General features: G+C 51.8%; 1 protein-coding gene across 1 annotated transcript in view; it reads right to left on the reverse strand.

The window, feature by feature from the left end:
* GCN1 (GCN1 activator of EIF2AK4) overlaps nt 1-23,912 on the reverse strand; it is a 57,695-nt gene that overhangs the window by 11,257 nt on the left and 22,526 nt on the right. Inside the window, exons 19-45 of the mRNA XM_060028177.1 lie at nt 23,343-23,532; nt 23,127-23,251; nt 22,185-22,363; nt 21,482-21,575; nt 20,190-20,303; nt 19,877-20,075; nt 18,529-18,684; nt 17,879-18,060; nt 16,545-16,625; nt 16,068-16,211; nt 15,004-15,131; nt 14,645-14,834; nt 14,382-14,452; nt 13,557-13,722; nt 13,011-13,205; nt 11,686-11,932; nt 11,146-11,267; nt 10,719-10,833; nt 9,435-9,614; nt 6,897-7,117; nt 5,404-5,472; nt 5,064-5,202; nt 4,779-4,975; nt 4,436-4,578; nt 3,033-3,150; nt 2,704-2,919; nt 1,505-1,669 (exon numbers count right to left, since the gene is read on the reverse strand). Of these exons, the coding sequence (XP_059884160.1) occupies nt 1,505-1,669; nt 2,704-2,919; nt 3,033-3,150; nt 4,436-4,578; nt 4,779-4,975; nt 5,064-5,202; nt 5,404-5,472; nt 6,897-7,117; nt 9,435-9,614; nt 10,719-10,833; nt 11,146-11,267; nt 11,686-11,932; nt 13,011-13,205; nt 13,557-13,722; nt 14,382-14,452; nt 14,645-14,834; nt 15,004-15,131; nt 16,068-16,211; nt 16,545-16,625; nt 17,879-18,060; nt 18,529-18,684; nt 19,877-20,075; nt 20,190-20,303; nt 21,482-21,575; nt 22,185-22,363; nt 23,127-23,251; nt 23,343-23,532 (4,146 nt within the window). The remainder of the gene's footprint in view (nt 1-1,504; nt 1,670-2,703; nt 2,920-3,032; nt 3,151-4,435; nt 4,579-4,778; nt 4,976-5,063; nt 5,203-5,403; nt 5,473-6,896; nt 7,118-9,434; nt 9,615-10,718; nt 10,834-11,145; nt 11,268-11,685; nt 11,933-13,010; nt 13,206-13,556; nt 13,723-14,381; nt 14,453-14,644; nt 14,835-15,003; nt 15,132-16,067; nt 16,212-16,544; nt 16,626-17,878; nt 18,061-18,528; nt 18,685-19,876; nt 20,076-20,189; nt 20,304-21,481; nt 21,576-22,184; nt 22,364-23,126; nt 23,252-23,342; nt 23,533-23,912) is intronic.

The following is a 23,912-nucleotide window of genomic DNA, read 5'->3' on the forward strand; positions in this document are numbered from 1 at the left end:
TCTCCAAATACTCTGGTCTCCTACAGGAACTTCAAACTCGTTCTCATGTCAAGGACCCTAGTGATGTGGCCTCCACTCCCCAGACTCTTTTGCTCATCTTCATAGGAAACTCCGAGTCCTTCTTCAAGTCTCAACTCAAATACTTGCTCCCTGGGACTTCCCTGGTGGCACAGTGGTTAAGAATCCACCTGCCAATGCAGGGGACACGGGTTTGAGCCCTGGTCCAGGAAGATCCCACATGCTGCAGAGCAGCTAAGCCCACGTGCCACAACTACTGAGCCTGCGCTCTAGAGCCCGCGAGCCACAACTGCTGAGCCAGCGTGCCACAACTACTGAAGCCCGCATGCCTAGAGCCTGTGCTCCACAACAAGAGAAGCTTCTTACTGCAGTGAGAAGCCTGCGCACCGCAACGAAGAGTAGCCCCCACTCGACGCAGCTAGAGAAAGCCCTGGCGCAGCAACAAAGACCCAGCACAACCATAAATAAATAAATAAATAAAAATAAAATAAAAATTGAAATTGAAAAAACCTTGCTTCCTTATGAAGTCTTTGCGTCTGCAACGGGGCCAATGACAGCTCTGTTTCCTCTGCAACCAATTCCACCAAAGCAACGCCCCCTATGAATCTAAGGACTGAATATGAATATGGCCACCAGCAAGGCCTCAGCCTTTGGGGCACTGACTATTTAATGAATCACAGCTCTTTTGGTGACAGAATTTACCTTTATTCTTTGAAAAATGCAAATATAAAACCCCAAATGTAATACGTATACTGATACACACAGGAGGAGAAGAATCCTGTAAATCAGACGAGGCTTTTCAGGCTGAGCAATTGGCTACGTGCTCGAATTTCTGACCCGCCACCCATTCATTGCTTTGGTGCTTTCATCCCAATCGAGAGCTCTATGCCTACTCTCAACCTACTCCCCACGTTGGGGAGGATCAATGTTTGGAGGATCAATTACCGTAGAAAAGTAGGGTCAGTGAAAAGGACTCCAACCCTCTTGAATGTAGCTGCTATGGAAACAGTCTCATTGCTGGAGACAATGCGTTTCCACCCACTGGGTACTCACTCTCATCTACTCCGCTCCCTCTGAGAACGAGCACACCCTCCTGCTCTCTGCCGCCCTCCACCACTCACACACGTGCACCTCCTTTCTCCGCTAAGTGCACCACACGTGTTAACTGAACTGATGTAGTGACACAAAAGGATTACTCTTGGAGCAACCTCAGGAGTGGTGAGGGAAAGACTATCTCCAATCTCCAAAAGCTACTCCAGGCCTCTAAATCGCTTAGGTCTTATAGCCTGTAAAACTGATGGGAAAGCTGAGAGGGAAATTCCAATGCACTGCGGCCCTGCCGGCACCCCGCTGCCAGCAATGCCCTCTGGAGCGAGGTTCGCATGTCCCTGAGGGTGAAGTGTCGCTAGTGGTGCAGTTTGTCCTGTAACCTCCCTGGCCCTCTGAGTCAGGTGCAGGACCCGCAGGGCCCTGCGGAGATACTCACGGCGTCCCGGCTGGTGGACTTCATGATCTCGCTCAGCCCAATGCACACTCCCTGCCTCTCGTCACTCTTCCGAGACCTCAGGCCTTCCTCAAGGATAGGGATGATCTCAGGTAGGATTTTCTCCCCTAACTTCCGGACGAGATCTCCCAGTGTCCTGGCTGCAATCTGTCGGCAGAGCTCAAGTCAGGACATCGACTCCCTGCAAACCCCAGGGCACCCCATGCACAACTCCAGAATGAGGGCCCTGGAACCTCCCAGACTTTATCCAAGCCAGACTTAACTTTCCCAAACGCTCTTACCCCTGGAGAGCCCCCACGGTGCTTGCAAAACATGACAAAATAAAATGATCTCTCTGCGTCACACACACCTACACAACCTAAAGCAAAAGCTGGCACCTTATATACGACCAAGAAACTCATCATGTGCTGCCCAGTCAAGGGCCGATTTCCCTGGATCAAAAACTGGGGCCTAGAAGTCACTTAACCCTCATGCTCTTGCCCAGGAAAGCGGACACTGAATTTGGGATAAACACTTTAAGGAAAAAAACTCATCTCCTCTGAGGCCTCATGCAAACCCTTCTTCAGAGCCAAATACACATCTGCTTGCCAGGGATGGGGGTTGGGGGTGGGCCAAAGAGGACTGGCAGGAGCGATCATCAGCCCTGGTGGGCCTCTCCTCCAGCTGCACCGGCCTTCGTTCAGCCCCTGCTGTTGGCCGCATTCCCGCCCACCTCATGGCTTGTGCACATCCCATCCTGGTATCTCAAGCACTAGTCCCTTGGTCTGGAACAGTCTTTCATCACCTCCCCACCCATTAATGCTCACTCATCGTTCATCTTCAAGCATCACTTCTTCTGAGAAGGCTTCCCTGACCCCCAGCTGGTTGACCTGTTATAAGCATTAGCAGTGCCACATAGCACTTGCCATAGTTGCATTTTCCATCTGTTTTTGTGATTATCTGATTAACATTCATCTCCTCTACCAGACTGTAGCTCCACGAGGCTGCCTTTCTTCTCCACTATCTCCCCAGGTCTTGGGCCGCTGCTTAGCACATAGTAGATGATAAATATTTGTTGAATAACTAAGTAAATAAATAAATGCTCCCGTGTTAGATAGGGGACCCTAGGGACTCTCCCATCCTCTGCAGGCATCAGAGGCATCAGGGGCTGCTTGGTCAGAAGCAAGGCCTGCGAAACTTACCGTTCTCTTATCTGCACACGTGCTGGCCAGGAAACCCAACAGGAGCCCAAAGAGGGTGGGCAGGATCTCACGCAAGGTGCGGGGGGTATTGGAGACCACAATCTTCCAGACGTGCAGGGATGCTTGCCGCACAACCAGCTGAGTGTCAGAGCGGCCCATGTACAGGCCTGCTAACACCCGGTTCCGCCGATCTACCCCCAGGGCAGTGATGATTGCCTGCAACAGTGGAAAGAAGCAGAGAACACGAGGTGGTGAAGCCTCCACAGTGTGAGTGCCAGGGAGTCTCCCTACCATCAGCAGAGGGAGGAAAATCAAAATAAGGCACACACCTTGTTGGACTGGGCAGTTCCGAAGTTATCATCTTCAGAGGCAGTTTCTGTGGTCATCTTCCCTGTGACTCCTGAGATGTGGAACAGGAGATCCCCAAGGAGCTGAACAGAGCTGAACCTGAGGAGGCCAAGAACAGAGTCACACAGTCACAGGAGGCTGTCTCAGTGCACAACCAAGCCACTGGACAGAAAAGAGAATAGAAGGAAATGTACCCAAAACACTCATGGCGGTTCTCTTAGAACAGGAGAGGTCACAGACGATACTCATTTCTTTATAGTCTCCCACATATGTTCCTTCCAAGTTATCTACTAATGAACATTACTTTAATAATAAAAAAGGACATTTTTTAAAAGCAGATACAAAAATTTCTATAATAAAGTTATTAAAAAGACAGAAGAGAGCACAGAGGGAAGTATTAACAAGAAACCAGGAATGTGGATCATCAGAACTACAGACATAAGGAGAGGCCTAGAAGGATAAACTTTTGTTTCTCTTCAAATTAAATTAGATTTATTGTTGTTGTTTTTTTGGCGGTACGCGGGCCTCTCACTGCTGTGGCCTCTCCCGTTGCGGAGCACAGGCTCCGGACGCGCAGGCTCAGCGGCCATGGCTCACGGGCCCAGCCACCCCGCGGCATGTGGGATCTTCCTGGACCGGGGCACGAACCCATGTCCTCTGCATTGGCAGGCGGACTCTCAACCACTACGCCACCAGGGAAGCCCAGATTTATTGTTTTTAATGATTACAGAAATACCATATTGAAATTGAAAATTCAAACAATACAAAAAAAATATAAAGAGAGTGTAAACAATCACCCAGACTCCCAGCACCCAGGCAACCACTCTGACACTCCAGTGACACCCTTGTACACATCACCCTCCCACACACACCATGTGTGAAGTGGGCCTGCACCACATACACCGGGCCATGGCCCGCACCTTTCCATCAACAATAGGTCGAGGAGCTTTCTGTGTCAGCTGACATAGTCCTTATGCCATTCTTTGTAATGGCCAAATCAAAGTTCATGGTGTGGATGTGCGATGACTTTTGTAAACCTACCTTCAGTTTTTCAAATGATAAACAATACCACAACAAACATCCTTTTAAATACATCTTTAAGCACTTGACTAAATATGTCCTTGCAATAAAATCCTAGAAGTAGAATTTTCAGATTAAAAAGCATTTGCATTTAAAATTTTGACACAAACTGAAGGACTGAATAGAGAAAACTTTTTAGAAGAGAATTAGAATTGAAGACACTGCTATGGGATACTGGAGTTACAAAATGGTTAAAAGTGAGGGTCTGGAAAAATTGAGAGTTTTTCGCAGCATTTTGCTTTTCATTTCTCAGTTCCCCAAACACAGAACTATGGCCACTGGCTCTTTCCGCCTGAGTTCTCACCTTATTCTCCAGAGGTCGTCAAAGAGGCCTTGCTCCAGCTGGGGCAGCAGCAGGGCTATGGCCGTCTCGGCGTACATGGAGATGACCCGCTGGCCCGCACGCAGAGCGGTATCACGCACAAACTCGTTCTCATCAGCAAGAGCCTGTGCACACAGAGGGTGGGTCAGCCAGAACTGCCTCCCCCTAGGCACCCAAACCTAAGAGGAAATGGGACTCCCTGAAGAGCAGGATGAGGACTCCTGCCACCCAGCCCCAATTGGCGGGGAGCCCTAGCTCTCTGGGAGAGCGCATGTGTCCTGCCCTCCTCAGTAATTCTATCCTCAGCATTTTCGCTGGTGCCTACTTTGAGGATACAGGGGATGATGGGTCCCACATAAGGAGTGAACTTGTCCCCGAAGGTGATGGGCAGGTAGTTGAACATCATGATATAGCCATCTCGGACATGGGGTGCAATGTCCACTTTGCTGGCTGTAGCCACAATTTCTGGCATCAGCTTCTCCAACTTCTCCACCCCCAAGCCAGCCATGACCTCGGCCAACCCTGCAAGAAAAGGACAGAATGAGCCCATCAGATCTAAGGGTTCCCAGAGGGCACTGCCGGTCTGGCCCCTGGGCCCGCCCTGCCTCACCCTGCGCAGCGCCTGAGCGATCCACAGAGCTCTGCTCATAGGTCAGTGTCTCCATCAGCCACGGCAGCAAGTCCTCAAAGCATGACTCCCCCATGCCCTTCACCATGGCTCCAAGAGCCTTTGCAGACACCGTCCGCACCTGTCAGGTAACCAAGAGCAGGGATGGTGAGGAGATGTGGCTCAAGACCAGGTGACCATGCAGGAGCAAGGCGGGGTGCCCTAGGGTCTCCTTCCCTTTACCAGACAGACGCAAATGCAGCCTATAGGGAATTCTTAGGAGTCAATTTTCTGGGACTGGGCTAAAATAACGAGCTCCTGCCCCCGCTCCTCCCAGACTCACCTCAGGTACAGGATCCAAAAGAGAAGCTTTCAGACCAGGCGTCACGCTTGGCAGGTAAGGAGCCAAGTCCTGCAATAACAGAAGAGGTGGCTCAGGGGAGGCCCAATTCCGGCTTTCTCCAGCCCTGCTTCACGGTGGACCCTGACCACACCATTCTGTTGGCTAGGAGCGCTCACAGGGGTGCTTGTCACTGGCAAAGAACCCCCATCACTCCCACTGGTTCCTTGAAGGCCCATGTGATTGCTCAGGGAAACCTACAAGGGACCCCAGGCCCACCCTCAAGAGGTCGAGTGAGCCCCCAGATGCAGTTCAATGCTCTTCCTCCTCCTGGGACCAAGGGCTGCCCAGACTCAGGAATCTAGGAAATTCTTTTGGCACTCCTTTCAGAATTGCATTATCATCTTTTCACTCTCTTCACCTTAAAAGGTTTATGTCTCTTGATACGGCATTCAGCTTTCAGAAACAGTTTTAAATATAGAAAATGCCTTATGTTCACTGCAGCATCATTTAAAATAGCAAAAAACCTTGGACACTGTATGACCAACAATAGAATTATATAAGTTATGATATATAAACTCGTTGGAATATTACATAACTATTAAAAACTCAGTTTTATGAATAACTTGCTATAACTTAGAAATACATTTATGTTTGGAAATATCTTTTTTTTTTGCGGTACGCGGGCCTCTCACTGTTGTGGCCTCTCCCATTGCGGAGCACAGGCTCCGGATGCGCAGGCTCAGCGGCCATGGTTCACGGGCCCACCCGCTCCGCGGCATGTGGGATCTTCCCGGACCGGGGCACGAACCCGTGTCCCCTGCATCGGCAGGCGGACTCTCAACCACTGCGCCACCAGGGAAGCCCGGAAATATCATTTTTTTACATGTAATTTAAAAACATTAACAATAATTATTTTAGCTTTTGGAGGGCTATGGATAAAATTTTTTGGTTTTCCAACTATCCCAAATTTCCTAGGATTGACTAACTTTCCCACTTTATCTCTTGTGCCCATAGCCTCAGCAAGCAAAGCAGATCTGTGGTAGTGAGATCACACATCCAAGCCCCTAGGAGCAAGTAAACAAACAAAGTCAATCTCCCAAACTAGGCTAATTTCCTCTGAGAGGCTTACAGAAGCAAATGCTTTCAACAAGAAAACACCGCAAGCAGTCAAAGCAGCAGCCGGTTTCCCAACACTCCTGAAAGGTCGTCAAAGGCAAGGCTGGACCTTTCCTCCCTGTCAATCTATAAAAGGAGCCCAGTGGGACAGGCCTCACCTGGGGTCTGAGCTAGTAAGGACTTGTATCGCTATGTTCTGGAAGATGCCCAGAGAGCCTAGATTTCTACCCTCCACCCCCAAATGGTCCATTTCTCCCCACAAATATAATCAGGGGCCAAATGCTCATAGCTCTCCTGTGTCTACTGTCAGTAGGGACTCTGTGCCCTAAACCAGCATCCATTAGTCTGTCCTGTACGAGCCCCAGATAGGCTGATACCTTCTGGTCTGTCAGGGAGTACATGTTGCCAATGATCTGGGCTGCCATCTTCCGTGTGTCCGTGGAACGGTCCTGGAAGGCTCTCTGGACAATGGGCATGATGAGGGCCAGGGACGGGGCATCAATGAAGTGGACAAACTTGGTATCCAGCAAGGTCTGCAAGCACTTCTGGGTCTTCCGAGAGGGGTCCGTCAGGGCATCCAGCAGGACTGGGGCAATGGCTGCATGTCCAAACAAGAGAGAGGCTGCTTTGTACAAGTCTATGGTGTGGCAAATCTGCTGGATCCCCAGCACTAGAGGGAGCCAAAAGAGAAGGGAGTCCAAGGTCACCCCTCCCTAGAGCCCCGCGAATCGCCAACTGAGGAAGCCAGCCTGTCTGCAAAGAGCAACTCTATTCTTGCTCCCCAAGAGGAAGCGGTGTGGGGACAGCAGCCATCACCCCTTTGCACTGCACAATTGTGGTCTGGTGGGGCACCTGTGGGCTAGCTTCAATGGCACTGAGCTGCAGCCTCAGTGCTGGGCCTCCGTGGGAGAGCTACTTGGACAACATGGATCTTATTCTGGAAGCAGCAACCCAAAGTGGTCTTGCGAAAAAACTGTTTGGAGACACCAAAGGCCCCTGAACCAGTGGTGGGAGTGAAGCACACAATACTCAGAGCAGCTAAGCCCAGGTACAACAAGCTCTCAAAAGTTCAGCACCATCAGCCCAGCAGAAGGAATTCCAAGAGGAATACCTGGCTTATCTTTTCCACAAACCCAGGGAATTCAACAACTACAAAGACACATGCTGGTCAAGACTTTTAAGGGAATTCCCTGGCAGTCCAGTGGTTAGGACTTGGTGCTTTCACTGCCAGGACCCATGTTCAATCCCTGGTCAGGCGACTAAGATCACGCAAGCCAAGCACGCAGACCAAAAAAAACAACAACAGAAAACAACAACAACAAAAAACTAATAACTCAGTTAAAAAATGGGCAAAGGATTTGAACAGTTTTCCAAAGAAGATATGCAAATGAAAAATAAGCACATGAAAACATGTTCCACATCATTAGTCATTAGGGAAATGCAAATCAAAACCACAATGAAATGCCACTTCACACCCACGAGGATGACTGTAACCAAAAAGACAGACAATAACAGAGGTGGCAACTGGAACTCGCATACACTGCTGCCGGGAATGTCAAATGGTACAGCTGCGTGGGGTAACAGTCTAGCACTTCCTCAAAAAGGTAAACAGTTACCACATGACCCAGCGATTCCATTCCTAGGTATCTAACCAAGAGAACTGAAATCATGCCTACAGGGAAAAAAAAAAAAACCTTGGATACAGACGTTCATAGCAATATTAACAGCCAAAAAGTGGAAACGACCCAAACATCTACCAATTGATGAATGGATAAACAAAATGTGGTATACTCATTCATTGGAATACATTATTGGGCCATAAAAGGAAAGAAGTACTGATACATGCTACAGTGTGGATGAACCTTGAAAACATAATGCTAAATGCAAGAAGCTAGACATAAAAGGCCACACACTGTATGATGCCATTTACGTGAAGTGTCCAGAATAGGCAAACTCAGAGACAGAAAATAGATTAGTGGTTGTCAGAGGCTAGAGGTAGGAGGGGAAATGAGGAGTGAATGCTAATGGGTGGGTGTGGGGTTCCTTTCTGAGATGATGAAAATGCCCCGGAACTAAACAGCAGTGATACTTACATAATTTTGTGAAAATGCTAAAAACCACTAAGTTGTACATTTTTGAGAAGTGAATTTTACATTATACAAACTAGTCAATTAAAAAAAAAAAAAGGCCCCAGGCTGGATTCTGAAAATGAAGGCATTCATTTGATAGAGATGAGACTATTCTGGGCCTGAGAAATCCCCAGGGGTGTTGGACATTGTAAACAACAACAAAATCCACATCTACCTATTCATCCCTTAAAAAACAAAAACAAAAACCCATCATTTTCTGAATGAAAACAAGTCTGGAAATACTCAGGCTGAAAGGCACTGAATGGGTACCGATGTTCTATGCTGAAGCTTAAAAATTAACAAGTACAGTACTGGTCAAGGTAGCTGGCTGGGGTTTGTTTCTAGAAATCAATCTTTCCCTAATTACTCAAGAAATAACCACAGTAAAAAGTAAGCTCCCTAACCCCTCTATCACAGGCCTCCTGGAATGAGAGAGAATAAAAAAGTTCCCCAAAACCTAACACTTTGGATGATGCAGATGTGGCCCAGAGCTTGTCATTTATCTGTTGACCTCAAGGCTCCCTTAGAGTCAAGCTATTTCTGGGCCAACAACTCAGTTTCCCTACCTGAGCAGTCAATGACTGCTCCAGACCAACAGGAAAACAGACCACTTCCAAACTACTTTCCACTTATTATCGTAGGAAAAGGGCTCCCCCAAATTTAGAGGTTACCTCAATGTGAACATATCTGTCCTCAGAGGGCCTAAGCTGAATGGGTGCATGTTCCCTGCAGTGTCCAGGGATAGGAGGAGGAACCGGGGCCAGTGCCCTCGTGGGAGAGGCGTACCCAGGATCTCCGGGTTCCTGATGACGGAGCCAATTTGCCTGAGCGCCTGCTGTCCGGCCTTCTGCACTTTGACGTGGGAGTCGGTGAGCACCTCTGTGAGCTTGGGCACGATGTTGGGTAGGCAGGACGACAGCTGCTTAGGAGCACAGTACGCCATCGCCCCAAGCAATTCCACCGACCCTGCAGACGGCAGACACACGCCCAGCATGAAATCACTGAGCACAGGTTGGCAAGTCGCCTGGGCTGGCTGCCCGGGCAAGGGACACACGGCCTGCTCCTCTGCAGACTGCTCCAGCAGTCCCGGGAAGAGGGCACAGGGCCGGGCTCCAGCCAAGCGAGCAAAATGCTCCTGAGGCCTGCTGAGCCTGGGCAAGAGGCTGGGCAGTATTGGGGAGAGTGGCCAGACCTGGCTTAGAGCTGACAGTGATCCAAGGTCAATTCACTGAATTTCTCTGGCCTCAGTCTCCTCATCCACAGATGAGGAGACTGATTAAGATTGTGATTTTTCAAGATGTAGGGGGAAGCCTGAAGGACTGAGGAGGAAGCCCCGATGCTGACCCTCCCCAAACCTGAGCAACTCTGTTTTACAAATTAGGATTCCAAACAAGATTACATTTTTTAAAAAGGGGTTTCGGGACTTCCCTGGTGGCGCAGTGGTTAAGAATCTGCCTGCCAACGCAGGGGACACAGGTTCAACCCCTGGTCCGGGAAGGTCCCACATGCCGCAGAGCAACTAAGCCCGCCCCGTGTGCCATGACTACTGAGCCTGCGCTCTAGAGCCCGCGAGCCACAACTACTGAGCCCGCGTGCCACAACTACTGAAGCCCACGCACCTAGAGCCCGTGCTCCACAACAAGAGAAGCCACTGCGTGAGAAGCCCACGCACTGCAATGAAGAATAGCCCCCGCTTGCCGCAACTAGAGAAAGCCCACGCGCAGCAACAAAGACCCAACACCACCAAAAATAAAATAAAAATTGATTCATTAAAAAAAAAAAAAAAAAGGCGGTTTAATGGGGTGGGGAGAAAGGCTTTAAAATCACAGACCTAGCCACAGACAAGCCTTAAAGCTCTGCGATTTCCTGACTTAGGTCTGTGGCTCCTGTGAGAGGCCTGTTCTTTGCAAGAAAGCAACAAACTAATAAAGGAATGAGCTGCCTAACCAGAGTCTTGGCCTCATCCCTGGGCTGGGGAGCACACACAGCACAAGAGCTGTGGCTCTGGACCCCTGTAAGGGCAGTTTTCAGAACAGGAAGTTGAGGGAGGGAGGGAGGGAGTGGCCTTACCGGCTTTGGTCCTCCAGGATTCCTCCTCCAGGGCAGCCAATAAGGAGGGGAGCACCAGCTTCACCCCATGAGCACTCAGGTTGCTCATCACAGCCTTGGCACAGTCATCTGCAGCCTCAAGGGAGGAGAAAAGATGTTCAGGGGCCTCCTCGGCTACGCAAGGGTCAAGGCCTGATGCTGGACCGCGGGTTCTCCTGGTGACCAACGCTCACTGGGGGGGTCTACTGCGTCAGACCCTGTGCCCAGGCCCGCAGAGACAGCTGAGCAGGAGAAACATGGTTTCTCACCTCACAGGGCTTCAGTACTTCACTGGGAACCAGAGGAGTCCGTACCAGTAACCAGTGTCCAAGATGCGGGCAGAGGGCTTGCCAGCAGCAGGGGCCTCGAACCACTGCCAGCCATTCCCAAGTGCAGCCTCAGGACTTACCTCACGCACGTACTGGTTCCCATCCCCGAAGCACAGCAGCAGATGGGGCAGCACATGAACCACATACGGCTCGAAGAGCTTCCCCAGCATGGTGCAGAGCATCTCGAAGGCAAAGAGCGCTCCTGGGGGAGAAGGCAGGACGGCTGGGAACAGGATGTCCTCTCGGGGCAGCCACAGGACAAGCTCCCCACCACCTCCTCATCCTCTGGAAACACTCAGGGCAGCTGTGGGACTAAAGTGGCTGCCCCGTGAGGGAGCAGCCCCTCTGCCTCCCCTGAGCAGAAAGGAGGTGAGAACAGGGAGCACTAACAGCTAGAATGGCAAGTCTCTCTCAGCTGAGGGTGTTGCTGAGTTAGAAAAAAGGGAAGTCCGGGCCGCATCAGCAAGGATGGGATGGAATGGCTCACAGACAGCTGCCCCCCCTGCAGCACACACACAAACGCCAGCCTTCAGCAGGGGAGGAAAAGCCAGATTCCCTCCTCTGGCAGCCATGGGGACTGACCTCCCACGCTGGGCGGCACCGAGCTTGGAGACACTCACCCTCTCGGCGGCGGAAGTTCTTCTTGTCCTGGATGGCATCAGTCAGCGCAGCCATCATCTCCTGCTGCTTCAGCGACAGGATGCCCAGGCCCTTTACCAGGCCCGCCAGCCCATAAGCAGCCCCTTTGCGCTCAGCGTACTTGTCTGACTCCAGCAGCTGCTGCATCAGCCTCTGGATCATCCCTCCAGCGTCCTCCTTGATGGCGGGGACGAGGGGCGGCAAGCAGCTGGCCACGGATTCCTGGACCTGGGGGAGGGGCCCACCGCGTCAGTGCTGCAGCTCAACCACAGCCAGGCCCTGGCAGCCGATGCAGTCTTCTGCAGCACCTCACCCCTAGACGTCCCCCAGCCCCATCTCAGCCACCGCCTGTCAGACCACACAGAGCATCGGAAAGGCAGATGGTGGTACAAGCTCATGCCTGACCCGCATTCCGTCAGGGTGCACGCTACATCTGTTAGCCAGGAGAGCATCAGCCATTACGGTGCTATTTCTGGTCTGAAGAGAGAACCTAGGCCTGGGCAGGTGGGGTAAAACCTCAGGAAGATTAAACCCGCTCACAGAGGAAGATCCAGAGAGAAACATGCTACTGTGCCTCCTTAAAAACAACCCAAGTCTCTCAGTTTTCAAATTTGTCAGTCAGGGAAATGGGGCTGGGCCTTACAGGGCCAGGTCCAAATCAAGCAGTCCCAAAAGATGCTGTCAATCGTCTTCCAGCCACAGCTCATGAAGCCCGACCAGGGCAGCGAGGCAGTCTGCAGCCAGGGGCCTGGGCAGGAAGCTTGGGAGGCCAGGTACTCTGACAGACTATTTGACCACAATTCAGTAAACCTGTGGTTTTCAACTGTGCCTTTGAGGAGGACACTCTGGATTGTCCGAAATGCAAATAACAGAAAATACATGTAAATATGTTTTTTAAATAAGAGGAAAAAAAAAATCCTTTGCACTGTGGCTTGGAGGCTGCATCACAAGGCCCCCAAAACATATAACTAACGCAGGGAGAGGATCAGGAAAAGGCTAACACAACAAGAACGATTCATTTTTTTTTTTAAACCTCTGTATCCCCAGGGACAGGTTTACTCTAAATGCAAAAAATGACTCTTAGAAAATGAGTAGAAAAAAATGAAAACATCTAAGAGGTCTACTAGAACAAAGTAACAAACTAACTCCCCCTCCAGAGGTGAGTATTCCTGACTATAAACCAGGCTGTCCCGAGACGAGATGACTCCTCGCAGAGAACTGGGCCTTCTGCACCCTGATACCCGACTCTGTCCCTAGCGTCCCACTGCCCACCCACAGTTGGGGCCCCAGGCCAGGGGGCAGGTACCTGTTGGGAGGGGGTGGAGAGAGCGGCGATGAGCTTGGCGACAATAGGCTTCACTTTGGGGTCGCTCTTTTCCAGGTGCTTGGCTAGAGAGCCCATCAGGACCACCACGCTCTGCCGCACAGCGTCATAGCTGGCATCATTGGGTGCGTTCTTCAGGAACTCCTCAAACACCGGCAGCAGCGAGTTGACGTTCTCCTGGAAAGCCAAGAGCTCCTGGAGCCTCACATCAGCCCATAGGCTGTGCCTGGGGATGACGGTCTCTGCCCCAGGACCAAGCCCAAGTCTGGCTCTGGGACAGGCATCCTAACAAGCTAGCCAGCAGTGCCAGCGGGTTTCCCAGTCTTCTGGCAGGACTGCAGCAGACTTACAAGAATTTAACACCCTTTTGGGGGGGTCTTTATGACTCAAAAGAAATACAAATGGAATTTTCCACAGGGGCTAGTGCCCTGCCAGGATTTCGAGCACTCAGCATCCCTGTGGCACCACTGCTCAGCCCACCTTGGCCCAGCCTTCTCCCCACCTCCTCAGCTAGCTGAAATCTTTTACCTTCCCATGCGTGTTGAGCGTCTCAAGGGCTGCATCTAACATGCACTTCCGGACATCTGGGTTTCGGTCGTTGAGGGCATCAGGGACAAAAAATTGAAAGAGTGGCTTCACCTGAGAACTGTCCAAACACTGGGAGAGCTTGTTCAGGGCCAAAGCCAAGCCACACCTAGGAAAGAAGGGGGAGCATGTCAGGGGGGCAAGGGCAAGCCAGAGGCCTCCTCCCCTGCTGGTGGCACCTATCCCAGTGTGTCACTAGGAGAGTGAGCCTGCCAACAGCAAACACTGCTTCAGGGGCAGAGCACAACACAGAGCCCAATGCCCTGTGCTTACCCACTGCTGTGCCCACTGGTGTGGCAACGGCCCACTTGTAAAACAGAGACCTCCTATCTGTCCAGAGTTTACCTCCTACAGGGTGACCTTGGGGAGGGGACCAGCTCTGCCTCTGTTTCCCCATGTGTGAGTGCATCGCCTACCCCTCTCCCTCCAGGGGAGGAGGAAAGGGAGGTGAAGGAACCAGATGTGAAGGCATTCAGAAGTGGACATACTCTACAAAGGCTAAGTACTATTATTCTTTCAGCTACAGCAGTAAGGAGGGGCCCAGGGACCTCTACAGAAACAGAGTCCCTCGGAGGAAAGGAGAAACATGTCGTCTAGCTAGCCAGGAAGAGCCAGAACTTGAACTCAGGTCTCTGACTCAGAGGGAGGTCTTGCTGTTTCCCTCCGCTGATCCATTATCCCATGCTGCCTCTTCACAGCACCCAGCCCAGCCAACCTGCCACACCTCAGAAAGCACTGAGTGGTACAAGGCTGAAGCAACTGTTATACCTGGCTTCCCACTGATCTGGAGGAGATTCTGAGATAACTCGTCCCAAAGCATCCAGCACCGGGGGCGGCCGCTGCAACAGACAGGTTGATCAATGCACTGCAGTGCTCTCTCCAATAAAGCCAATGACCCAGGTGAGACGGGAGATTAGGCACAAGCCACCCTGAGCCACAGTATGGCTCCTGTTTGGAGCAGGTGGGAGGTTGAAAATGGTCCAACCCACCCTTACACACCCAGACTGCATCGCGGTGCACAGACGACTCACATAGAGCTTCTCCTGGTAAATCTCCATAAGCCTGCCCATAACCTCCGCCGCCTGCCGCTGGTAACGCGCCACTGCTTGGGAGAGGGCTTCAGCCCCGGCCTGCCTCACAGCTGCCTCGTGATAGATGACGTCGTCGATGAGCAAGGAGCAGAGGTCTGGCTGCAGATCTAGGCCCATGGTTGACCAGAGCCTGTAGCAGACCAAAGGCGGAGCTGGTCAGACAAGGATCTGCAGCACGGGCCCTGCCAAACCCGACCACCCGACCCTTTTTCCCTCTGTAGGCTGAGCACGCTGGGTCCAGTTATTTCATGAGGGGAAAGAGAACAGAGCAGGAAAACCAGCCTTCCGACGGCTCTCACCTCTCTGCCAGCTTCCGGATCTCCTCCTCCTTGTCAAACTTGACCACCCAGAGCCTCCGCAGAAGGTTCAGGCCATTCTTCTCATCAGTATCAGGCGCTGGCAATACCATGTGGAGTTCCAACAGCCCCTGAGAGGGGGTGGGACCACACCGTGTAAGGCATGACCTTTGGGAAGAGCCTCTGACCTGTCCCCCACCACCCTGCCTCCCGCTAGGGCTGAACCGTCCAAGACGTAGCCACTAGCCGCACGTGCGTCTCCACAGTGAAATCATTTAAAACGAACTCTAACTTTTTCAGCTGCACCAGCCACATTTCAAGTGCTCAACAGCCATATGCTGGCTGGTGGCTACCACACTGGACAGCACAGATGTATATTTCCAGCCCTGCAGAACATTGCACTGGACAGCACTGGTTAGGGAATGCCATGAGTCAGTTCAGCTCATTAGCTGCTCTTCAAAGAGCTTTTCTTTCATGAAATGATGGCATATAGCGGTAGAATCTTTTCTAACATAAAATTTAAAAATTTAACTCTAAACACGCAAGTCAGACAAAACCTCAGAAAAAGGACATTCCCTTTGTTTTAGGAACTATCTGCCACATTGCCATTGTTTTTCAAATTTTTACCAAGGACCAGTGCAAACTCTGTCACAGAGCAATAGCAGGAGCCTGGAGTCTGGCATCTGGGAATCAATGTCTCATACTCCAAGGGGATCCTTTAGCTTTGGGTCCCAAAGCACCAAGAGAAAGCAAGTATAAGGTAGTAGGTTGAAGAAATGAACCAATCCTGTGAGTTATATCTGTCTATAAAAGTACCAAGATCCACATTCCGTTTTAGAAATTAGGTGAAGTCTTCCGAGGTGAAGAAAAAAATAGGCAGTGATACATGACAACTGCTTAGCTGTTCCAATTCCTAGAATGACCCCAAACCACACTCTGTGACCTCTTCTCTTTGCCTCCAGGACACGCTGGTGCATATGTGCGGCATCTCCCATCAGGGCAGCTCGAACAGGGACGCTGAGGGACAAGGGATGCCAAGGTAGCCCCAAGAGGGAGTGGGCACGCACCCGGAGCGCAGTGTCCCGCACACTAGCACAGGGGGACAGCAAGGCGCAGAGCAGCACGTCCACCTCCTCCTGCTCTGCAAAGGCACAGCCATCCTCGCCACTGCTGCTGGCACACAGGGTGGTCAGGGCGTCTGAAGCCAGAACCTGAGGAAGACATCCATCCGCTGGGCTCAGTTCCCCAATTTTTTTTTCCTACTATGGGGCCAGGCAGGGGAGCCAGGTGATGGGCTGAGAAGCCCAGGGAGGAATCTGAACTGAGAACACCCACCCCACAGCCGTACTAGGGCTCAGACCCCAGCGCCAGGCCAAGGCCAGTGGCAGGACCCAAGCAAAACCCCTCACCAGCTGAGAACAGTCAGGCTGGCTCTCAAAAGCAGCCCTTCTGCCCAAGGCCAGAACTGAGGGCTGAGAGAACTAGAACCTGAGGTTGGGGTCATGAACTGAGTCACAGCAAAAGCCAACTGGGAACCAGATCACCTGCAGTTGGGGAGAGCCTGTGCCGATCACCCAAGTCAGAAGGCGCAGCATGGCCACACGAGGCAGCAACTCTGGGCCATTCTAAGAGAGAACAGAAGGTAAGTCAGGGTGAAGCTCCAGGGAAGGTATGTAACCAAGTCCGGTGGCACATGAAGCAGCACCCTCTCACCCACAGGGGAACATTCTGGGTCATACTGCTGACTCCACTGTAGAAACCCTGTCAGGTTTACAACTCAATCCACAGGAGCCAACCCCAGTCAACCAGATCTTCAGGGACTAAAAATAAATAAACTCTTAACCTTGGTTGAAACTCACAGAATATGAAATACAGGTGGCCCATAAACATATGAAGAGATACTGAACTTTACAAGTACAGTAAAAAAATGTGAAATAAAACATTACACCATTCTTTCACCCATCGTTGGCAAGATTACCACTACGTGAGGTTGTATTAGGATTGGAGAAAAGAAAACACTCAGTGAGGGTATAGCTCAGAACATGTCACAGAACCTAACAATTCCATGCCCAAGAATCTGTCCTATAGAAATGTTCACACAGTGTGCAAGGGACATAAATGTACAAGGGGGCACACCACAGCGATGTTCAAAATATGGAAACGTTAGAAACAACCTAAAAATATCAATCAACAAGTAAAAAGTTAACTAAACCATGGTGAACCCACAGCATAGAACCCCACGCAGCCTGTGAAATTAGATCCATGTGACGTGGATCACATGGATCCGGACACCGGAGGAGACCCACAGAATATCGTCCCATGAAAGAAGGAGTGCAATCCATTTTTGCTTTACTGTGTTTGTGGGTATGAGTTTTGAATGTGCTTAAAAAAAAAAAAGTCCACAAGGGTATAGGCCAAACTGTTAGCAACAGTTACCTCTAGGGAGTGGCATTTCTCTTTTTGCTTCTGTACTGTTGGAATTTTACACATGCATTACTTTGGCAAATTTTTAGAACATAATCTATTAAAAAGAAAACTCCTCAATGAATGAGCTCCAGTCTCACAATCATAAGCAAGTCAAAGGGAGACAGAGTGATCAGAACTATCTTCTGAGTTAGAAACAAAACAATAAATTCATACAAAATCCTTCAACTTCTTTGGGTCAGAAACTATCAGACACAAGAGACCCATAAGCTTCTGTGAGGTCTTGACAACCACACTGAATAGAACATTTGGGTTCTCCTCACCAATGGTTGCTGCTATAGGTATATGTATATGCTGCACGACCTCCCCCCCAGAATTGCTCATGGGAAGCGTCAGAAGCCCCTGCCTCCCCAACGCCCTCAAACCGAGAGGGAGCCGAGCTCCCCGGGCCAACCTCGTCCACACGCCCTGGCGGGCTGCTGGGTGAGGCCCTCAGCTGGGCGTGGACGGTGAGGATCTGAAGAATCTGGGCCACGCGCTCCTCCTCCTCCTTGCTGTGGTGGGGCATCTCGGTCAGCACCATCTTCAGAAACGGGAAGACTAAGGAGAAGGCTGGCGCGGACAGGGGCGCGGCGTCTGTGAGAGCAAGAAGCAGATGGATCCTGTAGGTTGGGCAGGATCCCGAGCACGGCTGCCTCAGTGTCCATCCTCAGGGCAAGTGGGTGGGGGGAAGGCTGGAGGCCCTGACACCCTGAAGCATGTGGCATGACAAGAGGGATGACAGGCAGTAGCCCAGTTCTAAAGCCAATCCTGCTCCTACCCCAGACACTGCCCAGTTCCACAATGTGAGAGTTAAAACAGACAAGTAGCTTCCAATGGCAAGAACTAAACCCTCAGTGGGGGTCACAGTGACTCAGAATACCAGGGACCAGACTCAAAAATCGTCCATCCCCCCTTTTTCAGATGAGGAAATTAAGGCCAGGGAGGGAAGAGACTCACTGGAGGCTACAGCCTCAGGAAGCCCCGGGGTACGGAGCGCCATAGCTCATGCAATCCCTGCACGGTTCACACTGCCTCGTGCCCTTTGTCCGTCCTGTCCCTTACCTGGTTCTCCCTTGCCTGCCCTGCTGGTGATGGTGTGACTGTGCAGCAGGGTCACCGCCCTCTTCACGGCCACCGACAGCTCTTCCTGGCACCATGACTTATCCAGGGCACATTCTGGCTTCAGCAGGCGCAGAGTCACATGGCTCACCAAAGTTCCTGTGTCCAAGAGAAGGGACCCAGCAGGGGATGACCCTCGCAAAGACACAGAATCTGGCCCAGGTGCAAACCAGGGACCCAGGGCAGAGATGCCATGTCCCTCTGACTTAATAGTAATCAATTCTGCTCTGCCTAAGTATCCTCAACCTAATTTCTCATTTCATCTCCAGGACAGTGCCAAAGGGTAGGCAGGCCGGCAAGGAGATACCCTTCTGACACTAAGGAATTAAAAGTGCGCTGAGAGGAGGCATAAGCCACCCAAGGGTTATTCAGTTGGGAGTTATTCAGCTCTATCCATGTGGTCCTCCCACCTTCCATGCAACAGCACAGCCAGCCAGGTAATACTTCCGGCAGGTTCTATGTGTACTGCCTGACTCCAGCCTCACCCTGAAGGGAACATACCCCTCAGGCTCAAGGTATGTTCATCCTCAAGGTCATTAACCCATAAAGCGAGGCCTCCACAATTCCCAGCCACCCCACTTGGTCTTTGTTTCTCCACAGCCAACAGAAAGCTAAAGGCCACAGAGACCTCTGGTCATCCACATGTGGCTGCTCAGGAGCTCTGGGCTACAGACAGGCCACGTGGCACCAAACCATCCCACTGCCACTGAATTTCAAACTGCTACAGGGCTTCCCTGGTGGCACAGTGGTTAAAAATCCTCCTGCCAATGCAGGGGACAGGGGTTCGAGCCCTGGTCTAGGGAGATCCCACATGCTGCGGAGCAAATAAGCCCATGCGCCACAACTACTGAAGCCCGCGCGTCTGGAGCCCTTGCTCTGCAACAAGAGAAAACACTACAATGAGAAGCCTGAGCACCGCAAAGAACAGTAGACCCCACTTGCCACAACTAGAGAAAGCCCACGCACAGCAACGAAGACCCAACGCAGCCAAAAATAAATAAATAAATAAGATAAATTTATTAAAAAAAAAAACACTGCTACAGAAAGATCACCGACTAGCATCTAAAAGTTGGCCCTCAGAATGAAGACTCAGCAGACATAAAATGGGAGAGAGGAGGCGGCACTGTGTGCTCCCAAGGATACGCTGCTTGAGATACCTGAGGCTGTATCCATAGGAAAACAAGTCAGTAGCCTAGGTCACTGCGTGCCTCCCCACAAGCACTTGGGGGCATCTCTGTCCACCCCCATCCTGCCCCGGGGTCATGCCCACAGCCAGCCAACGAGGACTAACCCAAAGTCTTGAGCCTAGGGGTCATGACACAGGCAGCTAAGGACAGGAAAGGGTTCTTGATCCTGGGAGCAGCGAGGGGAGATTTCAACAAGGGCAGGAAAGAGTCGACCAGGACAGGGATGTACTGGGTCAGGCCGGACGGGTTCTTGGCCAGGATGGTGTCCAGCAGTCCTAGCGCCGCCTCCAGCTCATTGTCCAGCTGTAAGCAGAGTCACCCCAGAAGGCCAGTCAGCAGGGCCCTGCCCCAGGACAGCGAGGAGCAGGCGACCCAGCACTCTCGTGGCACAGGCGTGTGGTGGCAGCGACTGCTTACCTCCTGCAGCCGCCTCCGGATCTGCGCCTCCTTGTCCAGCTGGGCCTGCAGCATCTCCTTCTGTTTGCTGGTCAGCTGCACCTCCTCTTTTATGCCTTTCTTCTTCTTTATCTCCTGAAGGGAACAAGCAAAGCAAATCCATCTCCAGGGAAAGGAACTCCCTCCCTCCCACCAAGCAGGGCACGCTCAGCTCCCCAATCAGCACCAGGACAGCTCTATGTCTGTGACCTGGCCCCCCAACCTGCCATGTGGCCTCCCCTACTCCCACAAGTCCACAGCCACCTGGTATCTACAGAAGAGAGAGAGCAGTAGAGAGGGGATTTCTTGCTGGATTCTCTACTAACAAACACAAGAAGGGCCTTTATACGTTAGAGAAAAGAAAAGTCCCTCCAGGTGCTGAAAAGGGTATTCTGGTAGCCATGCAGCTTCAGCCTCCCCTCCTGCCAGCCCGCCCTACAGACACTCTCTTCCAGTATAAGCTAAGGTCCTGCAAAGACCGAGAGCACTCATTCATTTGATAAGTCTTTACTTAGCACCTACATGGTACCAGGCACTGTTCTAGATGCTGGGGAGACCATGAGAAGAAGACCAAGTCTCTATCCTCACAGAGCTGACAATCTAGTGGGTGCAGGTAGACCACGAACAGGGAAACAGATACATAAACAAGGTGACTTCAGATCATGACCAATGTTATGAAAGGAATAAATATGATACATAGCAAATGAGAAAAGGCGCGGGGTCTACTCTGGATAGGGCGGGCAGAGGGGTCACCTCTCCGCGAAGGGGATATGTGGGCAGAGACGTGAAAGACAAGAAGAACCCAGCCTTGTAAAGACTGAGGGAGGACAAAAAACAAAAAACAAAAAACCGAGGGAGGAGCAAACAAAGGCTCTGAGACAGGAAAGAGCCCTGTGTGCTTTGCTCCTGTCAGAACCAGTTCTGTCACTGCCGAATAGAGCAATAAACCACGATGCCCCAGCGGCTACACTGTGCCAGGCCCTATGCCTACTATCAAGAGGACAGATAGGTCCCGGCCTTCCAGGAGCTGCGGGGACAGGCATGGAATCAAGCAACACCACTTAGCAGAGGAAATACATGAACTACTGCCAGCAGAGAGAAAAATTTGTTTTCCTTGAGTTGGGCGTAGAGAAAGCTACCTGAGAAAGGGCAGATAAAGAGTGTGGCAGTAGGACCCAGGATCAGTGGGGAGGTCGGAGGAGTGTGCCATGGGTCAGGATGACCCAAGAGACCCGCCTGAGGCCACCCCGTGTGTGAGGCCTCCACGTACCCACCTCCTTCAGCTCCAGCTCGATGATCTGCTCCTTGAAGGAGTAAGCTTTGTTCTCTCGCTTCATGTTGGCCTTTTTTATGCTGTCCTGCTGGGCACTGAAACACCAGAGCAGGTGATCAGCCAGGTTCAAAACAGCCACCAGGCCCTTCAGCCTCCCACCAGCCATAAAACCCCAGCTAGTTTTTAAGTCATATGCACCAGGAAAGTGCTGGATACTCTACATGCTCTTGTATCCCAGGCCTAAGTACTGTGCCTAGAACACAGCAAGCACTCCTCCAATCAACAGATAGATTGTTTCATTTACTCCTCACAAGACCCTACAAAGGACACATAGTCTCCATCTGACAGGCACTTCTCTGGTGGTCCAGTGGTTAAGAATCCACCTTCCAATGCAGGGGACACAAATTCAATCCCTGGTTGGGGAACTAAGATCTCACATGCCACGGGGCAACTGAGCCCAAGCACTACAACTACTGAGCCCGCGCGCTCTAGAGCCCACGTGCCACAGCTAGAGAGAAGCCCGTGCGAGGCAACCAAGAGGGCGCGTGCTGCAGGGAAAGATCCCGCATGCTGCCACGAAAGATCCCGCGTGCTGCAACTAAGACCCGACGCGGCCAAATAAATTAATTAATTAAAAAAAAAAGGAAAGAGAAAAAAAAGAAAACTAAGGCTTGGGGCTATTGAGCCCATGAGTGGGGGCTCACCTCTGGATGATGGATTTGTCGTACAGCTCCCCGGCAGGGGTCTGCATAATAGCAAACTCCTCCCGTGTCACCTGGCACAGCGCTGGGTTCTGCACGGAAGCGGTGATGGTGCTGATGAGCTGAGGGAGGACCCGGTCTGGGGACAGGATGGAGAGGGAGCCCATGGCATTCATGGAAGACTGCCAGACAAACATAGACATGGTCAGTGAGCGCCACAGCTGGCACTGGAGAGGGGTCCTGCCAGGCCTAAATGCCCCAGGCAATGGCTCCCCTTCTTCTTGCCACTGCCTGCTCTTTCTGAGCACTGCCTACTGGAGTGGACAAGCATAGTGTGTGTCTGCCTTCTCAGCGAGCTGTACCTACCCGGTACTAGCACCCTGATTTGGGGGACACATTCCTCTCCCAATCTCATCTCCGTGGTTCAGGTGGAGCTGACCCCACCCTCTCCAGAGGTGGGCACGTGACCCAGACCAGGATGGGCCTCAGGATAAGCACAAGACCCAAGTCAGGTCAAGCAGGGCAGTAAGACCCCATGCCAGCTGAAATGACTGGAAAACGCAAGCTTTTCCCACTGGAGCTGATGGGGGACAAGAAGCCTGGAATAGCTATCCTGCTACTAAAAAGGGGAGACTGAGAATGGAGCCCATACCGTGGAAAGCAGAGATGGGACACAGATGGATGAGACAGAGAGATGGACAGAGAGCAAGAGATACACCACCTACAAGGTCCTGAAGACACCTGAGTCCCTGTCCAGTCACATCCTGGGTCTTACCAGTTAGATGAGGGAACAAGCAAGTTCCCTATTGTGCTCAAACTAGTTTGCACTTTCTGCCACATGAAACCCAAGGGTTCAACCCATTTTTCATCACACCTTCACCTGTTTCTCTGAATCTCCCGTCTGGACTCTGACCTGAGACCAAAACCAGCTCACATGCCAATTACCTGGTTCAGGGGGCTCTGTGTGGTGATCCTGGGAATGATCTGATCCAGGTGCCTAGTAATGAAGGCTTCCGGATCGATCTTCATCCTGGCAAGAAGTGCTGGCCACAGGCCAGATTGCACAGCGACTGAAGGGAAGGGGAGCTCTTTGAGGCCTTCTGCCCGGCCTGCTCCTACAACACAGTCCCCGCCCCTCCAATACCCGCCCCAGGCACGCACCTAAGGACGGGTGGTGGGAGATGATCAGCATCTCCTGGGCCAGCTGCTCTGTGTTGGTGACATCACCTTCCAGCCCTGGCACCCCAGAGATGATGCACAGAGCCTCCTGCAGGACCCGCGGAGGCACGTAGGCCTTGCCCGCCTCAGTCACCTCCCCAGCATCGGTCACAAGAGCCTCTAAGGGCAGCACCTGTGGGGAGACAACACATGAGCCCCACTGCTCAGAGCCCCGTGCAGGCCTGGCACACAGGAGATGAAGATGCCAGGGAGGCAGCTGCCTCTCATCCATGTTGTTCTCTGGGCTCCCTGCTGGTGTGGATACTGACACCCAGTGCCCGGCACTGGGACCCGCAGGTTATGAGATGGGCCTGGAAGGAAGCACCTAAAACAGCCCACAGGGGGAAAGAAGGCAACAGACACTGGTCCAGGGGACCTACCCTGAGACTGCAAGTCTGTCACTGGCCCACATCCCTCAAGCAGGCTTAGGGAAGGAGGGAAGCAGTGAAACAGGGCACAAAGAGCACTGAAACTAGGAGCCGGGTCTTGCGGGTCAACTCCCAGTTCTGCCAC

Source organism: Delphinus delphis, chromosome 13 (assembly GCF_949987515.2).
Source record: "Delphinus delphis chromosome 13, mDelDel1.2, whole genome shotgun sequence".
Lineage (NCBI taxonomy): Eukaryota > Metazoa > Chordata > Mammalia > Artiodactyla > Delphinidae > Delphinus > Delphinus delphis.